This window comes from Nematolebias whitei, chromosome 5, assembly GCF_014905685.2.
Source record: "Nematolebias whitei isolate Nwh7 chromosome 5, NemWhi1, whole genome shotgun sequence".
Lineage (NCBI taxonomy): Eukaryota > Metazoa > Chordata > Actinopteri > Cyprinodontiformes > Rivulidae > Nematolebias > Nematolebias whitei.
The window spans coordinates 43,590,456-43,609,415 of record NC_056502.1 but is presented as its reverse complement, the minus strand read 5'-3'; the positions used below and the strand labels follow the sequence as shown (position 1 = coordinate 43,609,415).

General features: G+C 40.3%; 1 protein-coding gene across 1 annotated transcript in view; it reads left to right on the top strand.

Annotated features, from left to right (window-relative positions):
- Positions 1-18,317, top strand: part of LOC119410412 (TGF-beta receptor type-2) — a 73,899-nt gene extending 55,582 nt beyond the window's left edge. Inside the window, exons 10-11 of the mRNA XM_037677323.1 lie at positions 12,626-12,753; positions 17,414-18,317. Coding sequence (XP_037533251.1) covers positions 12,626-12,753; positions 17,414-17,674 — 389 coding nt within the window. The 3' untranslated portion in view covers positions 17,675-18,317. The remainder of the gene's footprint in view (positions 1-12,625; positions 12,754-17,413) is intronic.
- Positions 18,318-18,960: the final 643 nt, after the last annotated feature.

Below are 18,960 nucleotides of genomic sequence, written 5' to 3'. Positions count from 1 at the left end.
TACTGTGTGAATGGGTAAATGAGGACACAGATTGTGGCAGCACGGTGGCACAACTGGTAGAGCTGCTGCCTCTCAGCGAGCAGGTCCTTGGTTCAAACCTTGGTCCAGGGGCCTTCTGGGTGGAGTTTGCATGTTCTCTCCATGCATGCGTGAGTTTTCTACGGGTACTCCAGTTTCCTCCCACAGACCAAAAACATGCATGTTAGGCTGATTGGTAACTCTAAATTGTCCCTAGGTGTGAGTGAGAGAGTGAATGGCTGTTTGTCTCGTTTGTCTCTATGTGTCCCTGTGATGGACTTGCGACCCGTCCAGGGTGTACCCCGCCCCTCGCACAGTGATTGCTGGACATGGGCACCGGCGACCCCCGTGACCCAAAATGGAATAAGCAGGTAAAGATAATGGATGGATGGATGGATGGATGGATGGACACAGATTGTAGTGTAAAGTGCTTTGAGTATCTGGATAAGATATATAAGTATATAAGTGCAGTCCATTTATCCTATCTCTAAGGGAAAGTCCAGCTACCCTGCAGAGGAAACTCATTTCAACCACTTGTATCCACGATCTCATTCTTTCTGTCACTACCCAAAGCTCGTGACCATAGGTGAGGGTAGGAACGTAGCCTGACCAGTAAACAGAGAGCTTTGCCTTACATCTCAGCTCTCTTTTCACCACAACAGACCAACACAGAGTCCACAATACTGCAGACACTGGACCATTCTTCTCTCACTCGTGAACAAAACTCTGAGATACTTGAACTCCTCCACTTGAGGTAGAACCTCACCCTTGACCTAAAGAGAACAGTCCACCCATTTCTGACTGAGGACATGGCCTCAGATTTGGAGGTGCTGATTCTCATATCAGCTGCTTCACACTCGACTGCGAACCACTTCAATGAGAGCTGAAGATCACGGTACGATGTCGTCAACAGGACCACATCATCTGCAAAGATCAGAGATGGAATCCTGAGGTCACCAAACCGAACTTCCTCCTCTCACTGGCTGTACTGAGAAATTCTGTCCATAAAAGTTATAAACAGAATCTGTGACAACGGGCAGCCCTGGTGGAGACCAACTCCCATCCTGAAGGGGTCTGACTTACTACTTTGTACCAGCAATGCACCACTTGTATAAGGACCTAACAGCCCATAACAACAGGCCCCCAATCCCATACTCACGAAGACCCTCCACAGTGTACCTTGAGGAACACGGTCAAATGCCTTCTCCAAGTCCACACAACACATGTAGACTAGATGGACAAACTCCCATGACCATTCGAGGACCCTAGTGAGGGTAAAGATCTGATCCAGTGTTCCACGGCCAGGACAGAACCCACATTGTTCCTCCTGAATCTGAGGTTCGACCAACGATAGGACTCGCTTCTCCAGTACCCCTGAATAGACCTTACCAGGAAGACTAAGGAGAGTGATGCCCCTTCAATTGGAGCACACCTTCCAGTCCCTCTTTATGAAGAGGTGAACCACCATCCCAGTCTGCCAGTCAAAGGGCTCTGAACTGTATTAATGACAAAATGCTGTTCAGATGCTTGAACGACGTGTTGTCATTTTCTGAGAAACACCAGCAGACCTGCTCATTTCCTGTTGCTCACTGACTGTCTTTGTGTGTGTATAAGCTTACAAAGTGTGTAACTGAAAACTGATCACACAAATGTGTTTAGTGATGTCTTGAATGATTTGCTGACCGTTTACAAGCCACCAAATGGATATGAAATGCAAGATCTGAACAGGCCCCAGAAGTAATCCGTTCTGGATGTGCATTCACTTTCAGAGAGTTCCAGTAAAATCTGACCTTAGGTTCATAAGATTTTTTATACAACACAGAGACCTGGCTCTGATCGAGGTGGCTGCTTCTGTCTTTCCTCCCCCGTTCTTCCTTCCTCCTGCTCTGCTCTCTGTGTGTCTGAAGTGCCTGGTTCACATCTCCCGAATATAAATTAAGAAGATTATGAATCTGGTATCCTGGATGTTCAACTCTATTGATAAGATTTTTTTCATCAAAGCGACAAGGTCCTGGAGAACCTGCATGTCCAGCTGAGACGCACGCTGTGGGGTGCATCATGGATCCGTGGGGAGTGTGGCAGCTGATGTGCCTTTCAGTTCTGTCTCAGGAGGATGTTGAAGACATTTACATATATTTGGAATTATGATAGCAGGGACTCTGCTTTTTGGCATCGGCAGAACTCTGTTTTATCGACTTTTGAAGAAGACATCGGCAACAGTTTCGGCCATGGAAAAGCTTCCGAGTCAGTGTGAAGGTTTGGTCTGTGCTGTAGGAACTCTAAATCAACTGGTTTACAAGCTAAACCGTAAGGTGGAGGCGATTTATGAGAATCAAAGGCCACCTGCGGCTTCTGGGACTCATCAGCATGGTGGGTTTGACTTTGAAGGAGACGCATAGCATGGATCAGTGGAATGGAATCTCACAATTAAGCTATTTCGGAACCAGAACGTCCAGAATGGACTCAAGACTAAAGAAAAAAGTAATCTGTCTGCCTGAAGAAAAACAACAATCAAGCTTATCTGAATCTGACTCCCGACGGCCTCCGAATGGGCCGACTATCAAATTTCTCCTGGGTCATGGGTAACCAAGGACAAAAGCTTTGTTTATCGCACTACCCCCCACCCCCGGAGAACTTTCTGTGCAAGCTTATCAGAACTGCTGGCTGAAACAACATCTTCAGAAACTGTGGCTGATCTGAAAAGCTCTCATAGACTAATCACAACGCCTCAACATCAAATGTATATGTAATCATGTTTTAATTGTGCTTGCTGGTAGAGGTTTTTTTAATGTCTCAAATCGTTTCCTGATAGACAAGATGTGAAAGATCTTTTTTTATAATACCACTATCTACCCTCATGTTTTTCCTCCTTTTCCTATCTAAGATTATTATTCTGATAAAAGATAAGATAGGCCGCGCTTAGAGCAGCAGCTTCGTGTATTCCGGCATCTTCCGGACGACTGCATGTGCATGTTCTCGTATCTCTGTGCAATGATAATAAAGCTTATTCTGATTCTGATTCTGAGACAAACACTCGTCTCATTGAGTGACTTTTGCCTTTCAGCAGTGGGCGATAAAAAAGGATTTACCTTTTGTTGCTCAGAACCATAGACCTCTCTAGAAATCATATTTGGACTTTCAGATATCAAGTTTGAGAACCCCTGCTCTAGATTATTTTTAAATATTTGAACCAGCTCTCAACAACAACGCTCAGTTCTTTCCCTACTTCAGCGTCTCCGAGCTCTACTAGCTGCACTGGCATTTCACTTTCACAGAGTCCTAATGTGAAAACCACAGAGTGGCCACAGGAATTCAGCCCACAATGTTCTCTTGAGATGGGCGGATGCTTTGTTTAGAGGGGGGATGGTTTATTAGACTTTACACTGATTCAGTTTATGTGATTTGGGGTGTTTTGCATCACTGACACTTTGTTTTCCACACGAGAGTTGAGGCTATCTTGAACGGCAAACATGAAGCTGTTTGTCTGGACGCAGCAGATCCCAGACGGTGTGGTTTCTGCTAACCTCCAGGCCACAAATGTTTCAGACAGATAATCTGAAAGGGAAACTGTCGTAAACCGCTTCCTTTTCCTTCGACTAGATATTCTTGTGTTTTAACAGAGGGCCACAGAAAGCAGAGACGGAGGCTGAGGCTCTACTTGTAGCCAATAGTAAAATCTGTTCTTAAACCACAAATTAAATTCTTCTCATAACTTTGAAATGTCTAGAGGAGAAAAACAGGACTGGCCTTCGATGGACTTTACTGATATTTTTATTTTTTATGGCTCATTCAGAAAAAATCTAAGGACTCACAAATCAGATCCAAATTTACAATCGGGATCTTTTTGTCATTCTAATATGGTTTATTGTAAAATAAACCTTCCCTATTTTACAGTATGTTCTTTCCTACTGCCAACAGTATCTGTGTTTCTGTATTTAGCAAAATATCTCACAAACCACTTGAGGACTTTTCAGAAAGTAATCATCAAATGTACGTGCTACTTAACATTTAAAGTTAACCAGATTCAAGATGGCTGCCATCAGCAAACTGACTGTAAAACAACACAAGAATGGACATAACACCATCTGTTTTTTAAAATAATACCTAAAATTTGGTGTAGCAGACTGACCCCCAACTCATATTTTGTGCACAAACAAGTTGCACAAGATCTCTGTTTTAAAAACGCCCTCAACTCCTGGAGTCAACTCTGTCTGACTGTTAGCTAAATATCTTATGAACCACTTGAGTAAAGAAACTTTCATAAACATAATCATGATATACTTCTATAATCATTAACTTGTGGACCCAACTCTATGCAAGATGATTGCAACAGCTTAAAACAACACAACTACCATACCACACCATACAATACCACACCATACAATTCCACACCATACAATACCACACCATACAATACCACACCATACAATTCCACACCATACCATCCAATACCAGCTTTATTTATAGAGCACTTCAGACACTCACACGACCAAGTGCTATACACATACAATCATACAATCAGATAATAAAGAACAATTAAAATAAATGAAAGTCAACATTTCAGATGGTGTCAAAGACCAGGGAGAAGAGATGGATTTTAAGAAGGGATTTAAAAACAGACAGGGAAGAGGCCTGTCTGAAGTTCAAGGGAAGGTCATTCCACAGTTTAGGAGCTGCCACAACAAAAGCATGGTCTCCTCTGAGCTTACACTTTGTCTTCAGCACACTCAGGAGCAGCTGATCACATGACCTGAGGGATCGAGAGGGTGTGTATGGATGTAGCAACTCAGACGGATAGGGCGGGGAAAGTCCATTAAGAGCAAAAAAAAAGCTAATAAAATAATTTTAAAAGGAATGTACAGGCAGCGGGGCAGCACGGTGGCGCAACTGGTAGAGCTGCTGCCTCTCAGCGAGCAGGTCCTTGGTTCAAACCCCGGTCCAGGGGCCTTTCTGGGTGGAGTTTGCATGTTCTCTCCGTGCATGCGTGGGTTTTCTCCGGGTGCTCCGGTTTCCTCCCACAGACCAAAAACATGCATGTTAGGCTGATTGGTAACTCTAAATTGTCCCTAGGTGTGAGTGAGAGAGTGAATGGTTGTTTGTCTCGTTTGTCTCTATGTGGCCCTGTGATGGACTTGCGACCCGTCCAGGGTGTACCCCGCCCCTCGCACAGTGATTGCTGGACATGGGCACCAGCGACCCCCGTGACCCAAAATGGAATAAACGGGTAAAGATAATGGATGGATGGATGTACAGGCAGCCAGTGCAGGGAGGCTAAAATAGGAGAAATGTGGTCAAACTTTAGTGTACCAGTTAAAAGCTGTGCAGCAGTATTCTGTACCCTCTGAAGCTGAGAGATACGTCACTGATTCCTGTATAGAGTGCGTTACAGTAGTCCAGCCGAGTGGTCACAATAATGTTGTAGTACTCGAGACCGGTCTTGAGACCAATCTCAAGACCACTTTTTGATGGTCTCGGTCTTGTTTTGGACTTGACCACATTTGGTCTCGGTCTTGTCTTGGTCTCGGACATTGAAGTCTCTGGATTTTATATCAAGACCAGTCTAGACCTCAATTGTAGAAATATCACTAAATTGCCAGAATATTGTCCAGTTTATTTGTTAACATCTTTGTTTTTATTGGATGCAAAACGTACTGATTCAAATCCAAGAGATAACGCGACTCATTGTTAAATATATTTTTTGTTAACTCTGTCACGCCCACCCTCTTTCACTCGCACGTGTCACTCCCAGTGTTGCCAGATTGGGTGGTTTACTGCCAATTAGGCGGTTTCCATTCTGATTTTTCTGGGAACTCTGGGAAGATTTTTGTTGGATTGTTGCGTTTTGCCACATACTGTTAAATTACCTTGGCTTGTACTGATGTGCGTTCATGTTCAAATAGTAAATACTGTAACAATATATTGATTGGGCAGATTTTTGTGTGATGTGGCGGTTTTAACAGAATTTTGGGCTGGAAAACCTCAACTCTATCTGGCAACACTGGTCACTCCAAGAAAGCGAGAAGTGATTGTCTGGGCATGGGAGAAGATGTCTGCCATATCATAAATTATAAAATTTGGCTATTTAAATCACAAAGAGTATACTTGTAAATAATGTGCATTTATGTAACTTTTAGGTGTATATCTACTACTTTATTGAAACCACTGTGCAACTATATGGTTATCTTTGGTCTTGCGTTCAGACTTATGAAGAGTGTTTTACCACTGCAGTTTTTTTAAGTTTGGCATTTGATGAAACTGATTCCAATTTAACAGTTGTATAATTTTATTGTTGAAACACATGAAGTTAGGCCACTGAATGTCTGATTTCTTTATGTAGCTTTGAAAATTTATAAAAGCTGATATATTAATTCAAAAGCAAACTTAAAGTTGCAGTCTGTAACTTTTGTAAAACATGTTTTATTTAAAAAAATATATATATTTTATTCATTTTATTTGCGGTCTTGGTCTCGACTTGGTCTCAGACCCTGAAAGTCTTTGTCTTGTCTCGGTCTCTGTACACTCTGGTCTTGACTTGGTCTCTGGTTAGGTGCTCTTGACTTCAACACTAAGTCACAAAGGTGTGAACTACTGTTTCGGAATGCCGCTGAGAAAGAATCAACTTCACCTTAACCAGCTGCCTCAAATGGAAAAATCTAGATTTAACATCAGCTTTGATGTGATTTTCTAACTTTAGTTCAGCATCAACTTTGACCCATAGGTTTGTAATAATTGGCATGATGTACTATGCCAAGGAACCAACATCTACATTGGGAGTCTCAGTGGAGCTTCCAAAGACCATCACCTCAGTCTTTTCCTTATTAAATTTAAAGAAGTTCACAGCCATCCAGGCTTTTGTGTCCTCCAGACATGAAAACAGAGGGCTTAGGAAGTTACAGTCCTTTCTCTTTAGCGGGACATACATCTGTGTATCATCCACAAAACAATGAAAGGAGATCCCATATTTTCTAAAAGTAGAGCCAAGATAGAGCAGGTACAGCGTGAAGAGGAAGTGACCTAAAATTGAGCCCTGCGAAGCCCCACACAAAAGAAGAGCAGAGGAGGACATGTGGTCACCAAGACAGACACAGAAAGTACACTCAGATAAGTAGGACCTAAACCACCCAACTAAACATCCATCCATCCATTATCTTTTACCCACTTCTTCCATTTTGGGTCACGGGGGTCGCTGGTGCCCATGTCCCCAACTAAACATAACTGAGTCAGTTCTGCAGCTATTAGGCTGAAATTTCTTGGAGTTGTAGCTGTGTCCCTTACACATACTAACGGTTTCAGTGATCCTAATTGAATAATATATTTGCCTAAAACTTTAGCATTAATTTTTGGAGTCAAGCTTGACTGTCAGCAAAATATCTCATTAATCAATGGATATTTATTGAAACTTTATGATCATTGAATGTTTATCTACAAGTGATTTTTAGAGCCAATCTAATTTAATATGGCCACCTCAGCAAATCGCCATTAGCCAATGATAAAGCAGCTGCAGCTGTCATTTCTCATCATAAGATAACCTTAGTTGAAAACTCTGACGCTAAGGGCAGTGGGTGGTCTTTTAAAGGCTTGAGTTTCTCATTTCAGATCAGCTTGCTTTTAGCTGCTCTGTGATTTATTCTGAATGTCATCAAGGAAAATGTGTGGTATTTTTACCCGCCTTGCTGTACAACATCTAAACAGCAGAAACCTGTGGACAATAACAGCTGAAGAATAAATAACCTGTAGTGGTCAGGGCTGATCCAGGGTAAGACTTGTTTAACAGTACTAAAAATGAGGAAAGTTCCATATGTCAAAACAGGAAGTGTAGGCTTGTAGAGTCAGCTTTTCTGCACATAGTCCCAATACCGGGCCTCCAACTTCCTGACTGGGGATTCAGCCCCGACTTCCTCATTTCCTATCTGAGAGAACAGCAGTAGAAACACACAGGGATCAGATTTGTGTTATGAAGTCTGGGGAAAGCTTTATCATTTTATACAAATCCAGCTGAAACTCTAAAATTTTGCAGGCAGTTTGAGAAAGCAATATTACTATTATCAACGATATAGTATTTATCTAAAAAAAAGTTAAATCTGGTCTTCTGGACATTAAAAAAAAAAAACAAAACAAAGCAAAACAACAAAAAAATGTAGAAACATTTTGTCTTTCAACCGAAAGACGAAACGTTTCTACATTTTTTTGTTGTTTTGCTTTGTTTTGTTTTTTGAATGTCCAGAGGACCAGATTTAACTTTTTTTTAGATTTTTCTACCTGGATTATTGAGCATGCATCAGGAGATATAGTATTTAATTATGTAGGTTAAATTGTGGGTTAACAAATTGCGTCTCCATCTGACACAGGGTATTCTTGAATCTGCTCAGGGAAAGATAAAGATCAGCAAAGCATTCTGGAGCAAAAAGTGTTGCTCAGTGTCAGAAAGCTTGGTCTCAGTTACAGGTCATGAGTCCTCCAATGACATAATGATGCAAAACGCACAGATAACAACACCCAAAGCCAAAGCCTAAATATTTGGCTGTTCTGTTGTGGTCTTCTGAGTCCTGATCTAAAACCTGTTGAACATCAGTGGAAGGAGCTGAAACATGCTGTCTGGAGAAGGAATCCTTTTAACGTGAATCATCTGGAGCAGTTTGTTTGCAAGAATAGCCAGAACACCTGTAGACAGGTGAATAAGTCTTATAGGGTGTGACAGAAATCCCCAGAGTGGGACAAATGAGGTTAAGCAAATGTTGGTACCTTTCCCACCAGCGTTTTTATGTAAGTGGATTTGAACGGCAACTTCCCGATCACAGGCCTTCTCTAACCTCTGTGCCACCACTGGAAGAGAGAGATGAGAGGGATTGAACCCTGTACCTGATAAATGCAAAGCATACCCTCTACCACTGAGCTACATCCACACATTGACACAATTGCCTCAAAAGACTGTACAACAAACTATTTAGTTAAGAGTACCACCCTCAATGGTGGTTTCTGATATGGGTATTATAGGCAGCTGCCCAGGGTGGCATGAGTGCCCGGCCCCGCCCCTGTGATGGGTTGAAACAGTATGTAGTATGTCCACATCACTGTGTGCCTGAACTGAAGTTTGCACTCAAACGCAATTTCACTGATTTATAAAAGGATCTTATGTAAGATCATTTAATTTTAAAAAACAAGCAAATCCTTAAAAACACACAAGTTGAACCAAACAGTAATAATTATTGTAAATGTTAAAAACAGTAACAGTACTGATATTTTAGGTTTGGGTTCTGTCTGACACTGTATTGCTGATCAGCTAGTGAGCCTAGAACTCTGTTGTACTAGTGTTAATCACTTACCTACCACTAGGGGGATTACGCAGCTTTCCTCATAGTAATAAACTCATTGTATGAGGAAGGCACTGCTGACAATGATTCTCGTGTTTCTTTCTGCCCCTAACTCAGGGGTACAACACCCTCGCCCTCGCTCTAAAAATCAAATGAAAAAACAACATTATTTTATATAGCCTGTCTACCCTACGTATTGGTTTCCTGTCGCTCACTTGAGGGGAGTCACCAGGTGCAGGGCGTGCAGCTTCTGCTGAGGTCTGACACACAGGATGTGAAAGAAGAAGAGGGGGATTCTCTCATCTCCCTTGCTGGGACAGGGATGTGTCTAATTGTTAAGTAAATCACACAATTGCTTGTGCCCAAACAAAGAACATTTCATGCATATTATTGCAAATTTAGCCAATACTTCACAGCTTGTTTGTGTGAAAGGGCTGAAGAAAAATACGACAAAAACAAATCTACACACCAAGGAAGGAGAATTAGTTTAGGCCTAAATTGTTTTGTCTCATATTGGGGGAGTGCCAATTACACACATGGAAGATGGACAAGAAAAGGTCAGATCCATCAGGTGCCCAGTTGAGGAAAAAGAGAAAAGAAGAAGAGGAGAAATGAGCAAAAGGTAAAGGTTTGCAGCTGTGTCATCTCTTAGAGCATGAAAGCTGTAGTCTGTTGCAAGATACCTTTGCTCTTAATTAACAACATAAGACAATAACTGTTTTTTATGTTTAGCTGCTCAGGACGAACTATCTGGTTTTCAGCAGAAATTACAATTTTAAAGACTGAACTTCTTTTAAAACTAAACTACTGAATGGGAAAGTAATATTAGGATACTATAATTACTAAAGGCAGTGATTTTGTGATGTAGCTTGGACTGTGTTAAATAGACATTAACTGGATGCAGTGATTTGTCTCCCATTCTGATTATTTCACAAACTGGACACATATGTAGTTTGTTTGTTTTGTCTTGGTTGTTAGATGTTTGCTGTGTCAGTATCAACCATACAACTGTTGATCACATTTCAAAGGATCACATCGTTGATGATTTTGCATCAAGGAAGGCAAGAAGGGTCAATGTGGCAGTTGATTAATCTGTATTTCTTCTTTGAAAAGTAATAGGGTCACTTATTTAAAGAAAGATAAGACTTTACATGACAGTTGTGTAATTTAATTTGAGTTTCTTGAAGTGCAATAGTGTAAATTGTCTTGTTCAAAAAAGGTCCAGACCTTCGTGGACAGTTGTGCAGAGAAATGTGTGTCTTCATCAAAGTACAGTTGTACACAGATTTTCTGAAGTGTTCTTCTATTGGTGCAGTTTAGAAATCTCTTATTTTAATTGTATTTATTTTCTACAGTATTTATTTTTTGTGTTTGTAATGTATATTAAATTCATGGAACACAATATTTATGTGTTTTACTCTGTATTTATGATGTCATTCTAGTTTCTTCAATGGCAAGGTTTTGAATAAAATATTCAAATAAACTTTGGGTATCTGTGATGGTACACTGTAATCTAAAGTATATATATATATATATATATATAGATGGCACCCAGGGGTGGGGCGAGGGAGTGTTGGGTAATGCGGGGGAGGGGGGCACCAGAAGAGTTGTTTGCCCAAGGCACAAAACAGGCTATGACTACCTCTGACCATCCTTTTTGTCAAAGTCAAGGCTCCCACATACTCAGGCGTACTTCACTCCACGGAGGTCCACGTGTTCCCCATTAGACTCAATGCAGACTTGAAGACTGGAGATTTCCTGGTGGGCTGGTGTGATGTGTGGGCTGCAGGGTCAGTGCTCCCTGTTTTGTTTTTTATTTTTTAGAACTTTTAATTAACAGCATATAAACACAGAACACCACTGCCACTGCTCCTGGGCTACCAGCTGCCTCTACCCAGGGCCGCTGTGAGCTCTTGCTCTTTTTTTTGTGACCTGTCACTCAATCCAGTAGGCGTGTCAGCAAATGACCAATCGACAACTTCAATTTGTCCCGAAGGTAAACGCCCTTTGCCTGCAGAGCTGACTGCAGCCCATCAGGTGTACACTCAAGTATGAAGTCTCAACCGTCTGCGGACAGTGTGCGCAGTGTCCGCACGACTCACAGAGTACACACAGTACACACAGTACGCCAGAGTATGTGAGAGCTTTAACTTTGATGAATTTTATTTTTATAATTCTGTAGAAGCAAAATTCAGATTTAGTTACATAATTTCACAAGTGGATTTTTAGAAGTTTTTAATTACGTTTATCAGAATCAAGTTTTTTCAGTCTCCACAGTTGTTGTTGTTGTTTTGTTGTTGTTGTTTTCCTTAACAAGATAATACAAACAAACTTGTCCAGATCTGCACGTTAGCTTAAAAACACACATGCGCTTGGCTGCGCTTTCTGTGCATTTCATCAAAGCAGCGTTGGCTTCAATAGATCTGCTCTATCTGTGCCTGGGGTGACTGAGCCATTATTCACGCTCCAGTATATATGATTTAATGAATTAGCGTTTTGCTGTGTCATGGGGACAAAAATAAAAACAGGAACACATTACTGTTACTAGAGTAATATTCATGCAATGATCAAAACTGGTACCAAGCATTCACTCAATAGGTGGTTAAACGGAGCAGCACCTGAAACTACTCGAAGCTTGATGCTTTCTTTAATATGTATTCATATTTATTTTTCTCCTCTGTGATGTATATGTAAATAGAGCTAAGGTTTCAACCAAGGATGTTGTATTTCCCAGCAGCCGTGAGGTTGTGTGAGTCTTTTTGTTGGTGTTTAAAACAGCCTTCAGCTGTTGTGACTTTGATTTCTGAGGTCTGGATGTGGAACTTTGTTTTTCAACTCTGTTATTTTCTGTTCTTTCCAGCTAATTTTTTTCAACAAAGAACTGAAAAAATAGTTTGTAATTTCTGTACTCTGGCATGACTAATTGCCTGAAAGCAGAAGTAAACTTCTTTTTTTTTTTTTTTTTTTGGAAAGGCTTTTCCAGAGCAAGCCTTTTCCCTTGTATGGCAGCAGGAGCAGCATTTCATTTCCCACAGTCAGCAATATTTGTGCCAATCTATAAAGCTGTTTGGAAATAACAGCTCAGTACTGCAAATCTGGAGGGAAATTACCACAATATGACTTTTTTTTTTTATTATGTTAACACAAAGGGCCACTTCTTACTCGTTATTCTCACCTTTCTCATTTTTTTCTAAACTCAGTTCTTATTCTTGCACATATTTTGATCCACATGAACTTGATGAATTGATAATCTGATTTCTCTTAACCTGACCCGATGGTTGTATGGTGTTTTTCAGAGGTGAAGGACTATGAGCCGGCTTTTGGGTCTAAAGAACGAGAGCACCCCTGTGTGGAGAGCATGAAGGACAGCGTGCTCAGAGACAGAGGGAGACCTGAGATCCCCGACAGCTGGCTCAGACATCAGGTCAGACACGCTGCCGTAAATACAAAACTAGAGTTTGTACAAGGTGCTGTAAAGTGATTACAGAGCACAGAAGTGGATGACAGTGTTGAGTCTTTTATGGCAGTAATGCTGAGACATAGACACACACACACAAACAAGTTTGTCTTTCTATCTTTACAGAAACTTTACATTAACTTACATTCATTTTTCATTCATTTCTAGAGCCTAACCCTGACCCTTGCCCTAAACCTAACCATTACCAGAACATACCTAACCCTAACCCACCAACGGCACTGCTCCTTATGGGGCCCAGGCTTTGAGCCCCATATGGAGCAGTTGGTCCTCACAGTGTGGTATAAGTTGGAGCAATGGGCCTTACAAGGTAACAAATACAAATACAAAGACACACACACACGTGTGTGCATGCAAGCTCGTTTCTAGGAAATCCTTAAATCTTACTCCAATTATCTTCATGTACAGAATTATACTGTTAGCTAATATTACCCTGAGAAAGGAAGGTTTTTAATGCATGATCTGCCTGAACATTCCTGCACGTTCACACACGTACAGAATCTGAAGAATTCTGGTTCCAGAACCGTTCTGAGCTTTCATTCTGAGCACGCTCTGCCTACATGCAGGTCAACATACTTTCTCAACATCAGAGACCGACAATCTGATGATCAACCGTGTCACTAACTGGACCTCAGCCAACGGGTTCAAAGATTTCTTTCTGCCTTAGAAAAGAAGGAGATTAGATTTATTGCCCAAACAGCATACTGACATGTTTGAAAAGAAGAAACAAAAAGAACCAGCACTTATTTGGCCACAGATGAAGGAACATTTTTGTGGAGTGTAGATTTTTATGTATTATAAAGTATCACCGATGAAAAGAATTAGCCCAAAGACTCAAAACTGTCCACTCAGTACCACGTTTTACAACTGAATTAATAAAAGTAAAGTCCTAGAAAAGTCATGCTTTTCAGAGTTTTACACTGAAATCATTTTATGTTGAGAAATGACAGAGTTGGGCCGTTTTGGTCAGGTGGCCATCATGAATCAGGTTTACTCTAAAATGTAATAATCGCATTAATTAAAGGGCCAAAAGTGGCCCTTGGACAATCTCTATTTGGAAAAGAAAAATACTTTTATAAAGGTTGATGAACACCTGCATTTTAATCAATGACATTTTACATTAAACAGCTTAGATAAATACATCCAAAACTTCTAATTGAAAGGTTAAAACGTTATTTTTAAGTTGTTTTGTTTTGAGAACTAGAATGAATATTAAAGACTCCAAAAAGCCAACATGTAACATTTGTTTATTTATTTATTTACTTACTGTATTTATTCCTTTATTTATTTGTTTATTTACTTATTTGTTTACTTATTTATTCCTTTATTCCTTTGTTTATTTGTTTTTTTATTTGCTTACTTATTTACTTACTTCTTTATTTATTTACTTGTTTATTCCATTACAAACTTATTTATTTATTTACTAAGTATTTACTTACTTACTGCTGTATCTAGTTACTTATTTATTGCATTAATTATTTATTTATTTACTTATTTATTCCATTATAAACTTATTTATTTATTTACTTACTTATTTACTTACTTACTGCGGTATCTATTTACTTATTTATTCCATTAATTATTTATTTATTTACTTGTTTATTCCTTTATTTGTTTGTTTGTTTAGAACCAGAATAAGCTTTATTATCATTGTACCAGGATACAGTCAGATTGTGTTTGTACAGTCGTCTGAAAGATGGGCGGAGTGCACGTTGCTGCTGCTACAAGAGCATGGTCTCTTATTCTTTATCAGAATATGTTTTTAGATAGAAAAAGGTCAAAGGCCACGAGGATGGATAGTGGTATTACAAAAACGATCTCTTCACATCTTGTCCTATCAGGACATGATTTGAGACATCAAAAAACTACCAGCAGCACATTTATATCACATTACATATGCACTTGATGTCAAGGCGGTGAGATTTGTCCATGAAGAACTTTCAGATAGGCCATAGTCCTGATAAGATGTTCAGCTGGCAGTTCTGAGAAGCCTGGACAGAAGTTGGGGGGTTGCGATAGACCAAGCCTTTTCCTTAGTTTACCCATGTCCCAAGAGAAATTTGCTAGTCAGTCTGCATCCGAAGCCAAACGGGGGAGTGAGATACAGATAAGCCACAATTGTTGATTTTCTTCAGGCAGAATGTTTTCTCTTGTCGGCTCTGAGTTCTGCTGGAACTTTCCAGATCCAAAATGACCAGATTTATGGGCATTCCACTGATCTGTGCTATGAGACTTCTTCAAGGTCTGACTCTCACACCGCTTGAATAGGGATTGAACAACCCGTAACAACGGACCCCCAATCCCGTACTCACGGAGCACCCACCCCCCCCCCACACACACACACACACACACACAGTTTACTCTGAGGAACACGGTTGTTTGCCATCTCCAATTCCACAAAACACATGTAGACTGGATGGGCAAACTTCCATGACCCCTCGAGGACCCTAGTGAGGGTAAAGAGCTGGTCCAGTGTTCCACAGCCAGGCCGCATTGTCCTTCCTGGATCTGAGGTTTTCCAACGATTGGACTTGCTTCTCCTGTACATCTCAATAGACCTTGCCTGGGAGGCTAATGAGAGTGATGCCCCTGTAATTGGAGCACACCCTCCGGCCCCCCTCCTTTTTGAAGAGGGGAACCACCACCCCAGTCTGCCTATCCAGTGGCACTGCCCCTGATGTCCACACGATATTGCAAAATAATTTTTTTTTAATAAAAGTTCCACGCCGATCGTGCAGCTCATCCATCAATCAGCCATTTGTGTTTCGTGTCAAATCTTATTTTGAAAAACCGCGATAAACGAACCGCGAAGTAGCAAGGGATTACTGTATTTATTTATGAATTTATTAACTTATTTATTCATTTAATTATTTTGTTTATTTGTTTATTTAGTAGGGCAGCACGGTGGCGCAACTGGTAGAGCTGCTGCCTCTCAGCGAGCAGGTCCCTGGTTCAAACCCCGGTCCAGGGGCCTTTCTGGGTGGAGTTTGCATGTTCTCTCCATGCATGCATGGGTTTTCTCCGGGTACTCCGGTTTCCTCCCACAGACCAAAAACATGCATGTTAGGCTGATTGGTAACTCTAAATTGTCCCTAGGTGTGAGTGAGAGAGTGAATAGTTGTTTGTCTCGTTTGTCTCTATGTGTCCCTGTGATGGACTTGCGACCCGTCCAGGGTGTACCCCGCCCCTCGCACAGTGATTGCTGGACATGGGCACCAGCGACCCCCGTGACCCAAAAATGGAATAAGCGGGTAAAGAAAATGGATGGATGTTTATTTAGTTACTTACTTCTTTATTTATTTACTTATTTATTACATCATTTATTCATTTATTTTGTATGTACTTATTCCTTTATTCATTAGTTGGTTTACTTATTGTAGGGGCGTCTGTGGCTGAGTGGTTAGAACAGTCGTCCTCCAATGCGAGAGTTGGGGGTTCGAATCCACCAGCAGTCACATGCTGAAGTGTCCCTGGGCAAGACACTGAATCCCTCACAGCCTCTGATGTGTGTCCCATCAGTGTATGAATGTGATAAAGCTCTGATTAGTCTCTTTATAATGATTTGTTCAATTATCTTTGTAGAGATCTAGTATAGAGCTGTATGAATGGGTAAATGAGGCACAGATTGTTGTAAAGAGCTTTGAGTATCTTGAAATAAGATAGAAAGGTGCTGTATAAGTACAGTCCATTTACCATTATTTTATTCCTTTATTCATTTGTTTATTTATTTATTTACTTATTCCTTTATTTGTTTTTTCATTCATTCATTTATTGTGTATTTAAGCTAATATATTGTCACAAGACCTAGCTTACAGAAAGTATGTCATATATTCCTGAAAAGTATTGTTACACATATTTTTACACATATTTTTTATCAAGCATGCAAACTATAGTACAAGAAAAAGCCTGACAAACGTCTTCCAGATTATCTGTTTTAGAGAAAATTTACTTTCCTATTAACAACAAAGTCCATGCTCAATAATCCAGATATACAATCCAACATTTTTTCAGTCAGGTCATCTGGACAGTTTCTTTTTTTGTGCTGAAACGTATACCTGGATTACTGAGCATGGACTTTGTTGTTTTCAATCAGTTTGACACGACCGTCAACAGGGAAGAGGGCCGGCAATAGAGGAGGGGGCGTGCCAAAGAGACCATCTTATCACAAGCAGAACTGGTTTGTTCCACTTTAGAGTAAGCTGTTGGGGGAAGAATCAGTTTTGTTGTGTGTTTCCTTGACTGATGAAGCCTTCTGGATCGAAGGCGAAACGTTTCAGCACAAAAAAGAAACTCTCATGATGACCTGACTGAAAAATGTTGGGTTACTTTCCTGTTCTCCAAGCAGCCCTTCGATTGCTTTAAATATCTTGATTTGGAACATTTGGAGTAAAAAATTGCCCACAACTGATCCATTGATTACTTTCTGAACATTTTGTTTAAATTTATAAAGTGGTTCATGACACATTTTGCTGACAAACACACAGAGAGACATTGGTAAAAAAAAATCTTATTGTCCACATCTCTTCTTTTGGTGATAATCAGCAAAATTATGTGAAAATTATTAATTAAAAAGACATGAATGCTAAAATCTTCCACTGTTTCTCTGCAGGGTATTGCAGTGATTTGTGCCACCATGAAGGAGTGCTGGGACCACGACCCTGAGGCCCGCCTCACAGCCCACTGCGTCGCTGAGCGCCTGTCTGAACTGGAGGATGAGATGGACAAACTGTCCAGCCGCTGCTCCTCAGCCGAGAAGATCTTGGAGGAGCTGAAGATCCCGATCGCGGTGGACATCCCAGCGGAGGAGGTGAAAATCAGTGAGATCCAGAACATCATAGCTGGAGACAGTTCCGTGAGCGACGACAAGTGAGACGAGGCCTAGAGGCCGTTTCCACAGAAGCACTGGTCCTGGTTTGATGGGACAGAACTGATGCGAAGGAGCTGGAATCTTGCAGGACATTGTGGAAGGCTGTCACTGAGTCACATCTATTCAGGACCTACAAAATCAATCCTGGCTGATTGAAAACATTTTGTAATGAACTGTAAAAGCACAGAGCCAAAAACAACCACCAAGAAACTGGAAAACTCTTTAAAGCCGTTCTGAGTCAACAGACCTTTCTACCAAAACATATCTCTATGTAAGAATTAACAGAGCAATAGGAATTAAACCAAATGTGTTTGATGTGCACTTTATCAAGACATACTTAAGTATTAAAGATATTTATCAATTTTATGCATTTCTGTATCCTAATATGCTTTGACCTGAAAGTGCCTTCGTGTGTTCTGTGACCTAAAAATGTTGCCTTACAAACGATGATACAGACTTTATTATTCCAGCAGATTACTATAGGAAAACAGGTCAGTGTGTGTAAGTTTCTTTGTGTCTGAACGGGTTGATTACACTCACCTCTATGTTAATGTTGTTTGCAGATAAAGAATCACATTAATTGGGTTTTTTCTTAAAGACAAATCAACCAAAAAGGGAAACTAATTCTGATGATATGAATAAGCTGTGCCAAAGAACTTTCTCACTGCCTTACAACGTGTGTCATATGTAAAATATTGTAAATCCTTTATACAATAAAAATATTTCTGTACATTGATTCTTCTCAGTTATTCTTTTATTCATTATTTACTATAATGATGATGTTTTTCCATCAAAAGGTTGGTGTTGGACATAATTCATGAGATTTTTCCTCTGGACAATTTGTTTTCAATTAATCATAAATGTAGAAACAGAAATAAAGAAGATAATAATAATAGTTATTATTATTGTTATTATTATTATTATAAAGTGGAAATCATGGGCCCCATTCTTTGTACTAAAAAGGAACTCACACATTAAACCCTGCCTTTCTGATGGTATAGGGGTGCATTAGTGCTTATTTAGTGTTTATTCACAGGCAGCTTACACACACAAGTTTATCCAGGTTTTAAAAAAGTACAGCATTCAAAAGTTCTTCTTTTGTTACGCTACAATAAGGTACAACTGACCTCACCTTCTACCCTGAGGCTGTTAGATTCATGAATTTCTAACAGGATAATCACTGTAAAAACATCACATCATGTTGCTGCTGATCTATTTCAATGTTGCTGCTGATCTGTTTCAATGTTGCTGCTGATCTGTTTCATGTTGCTGCTGATCTGTTTCATGTT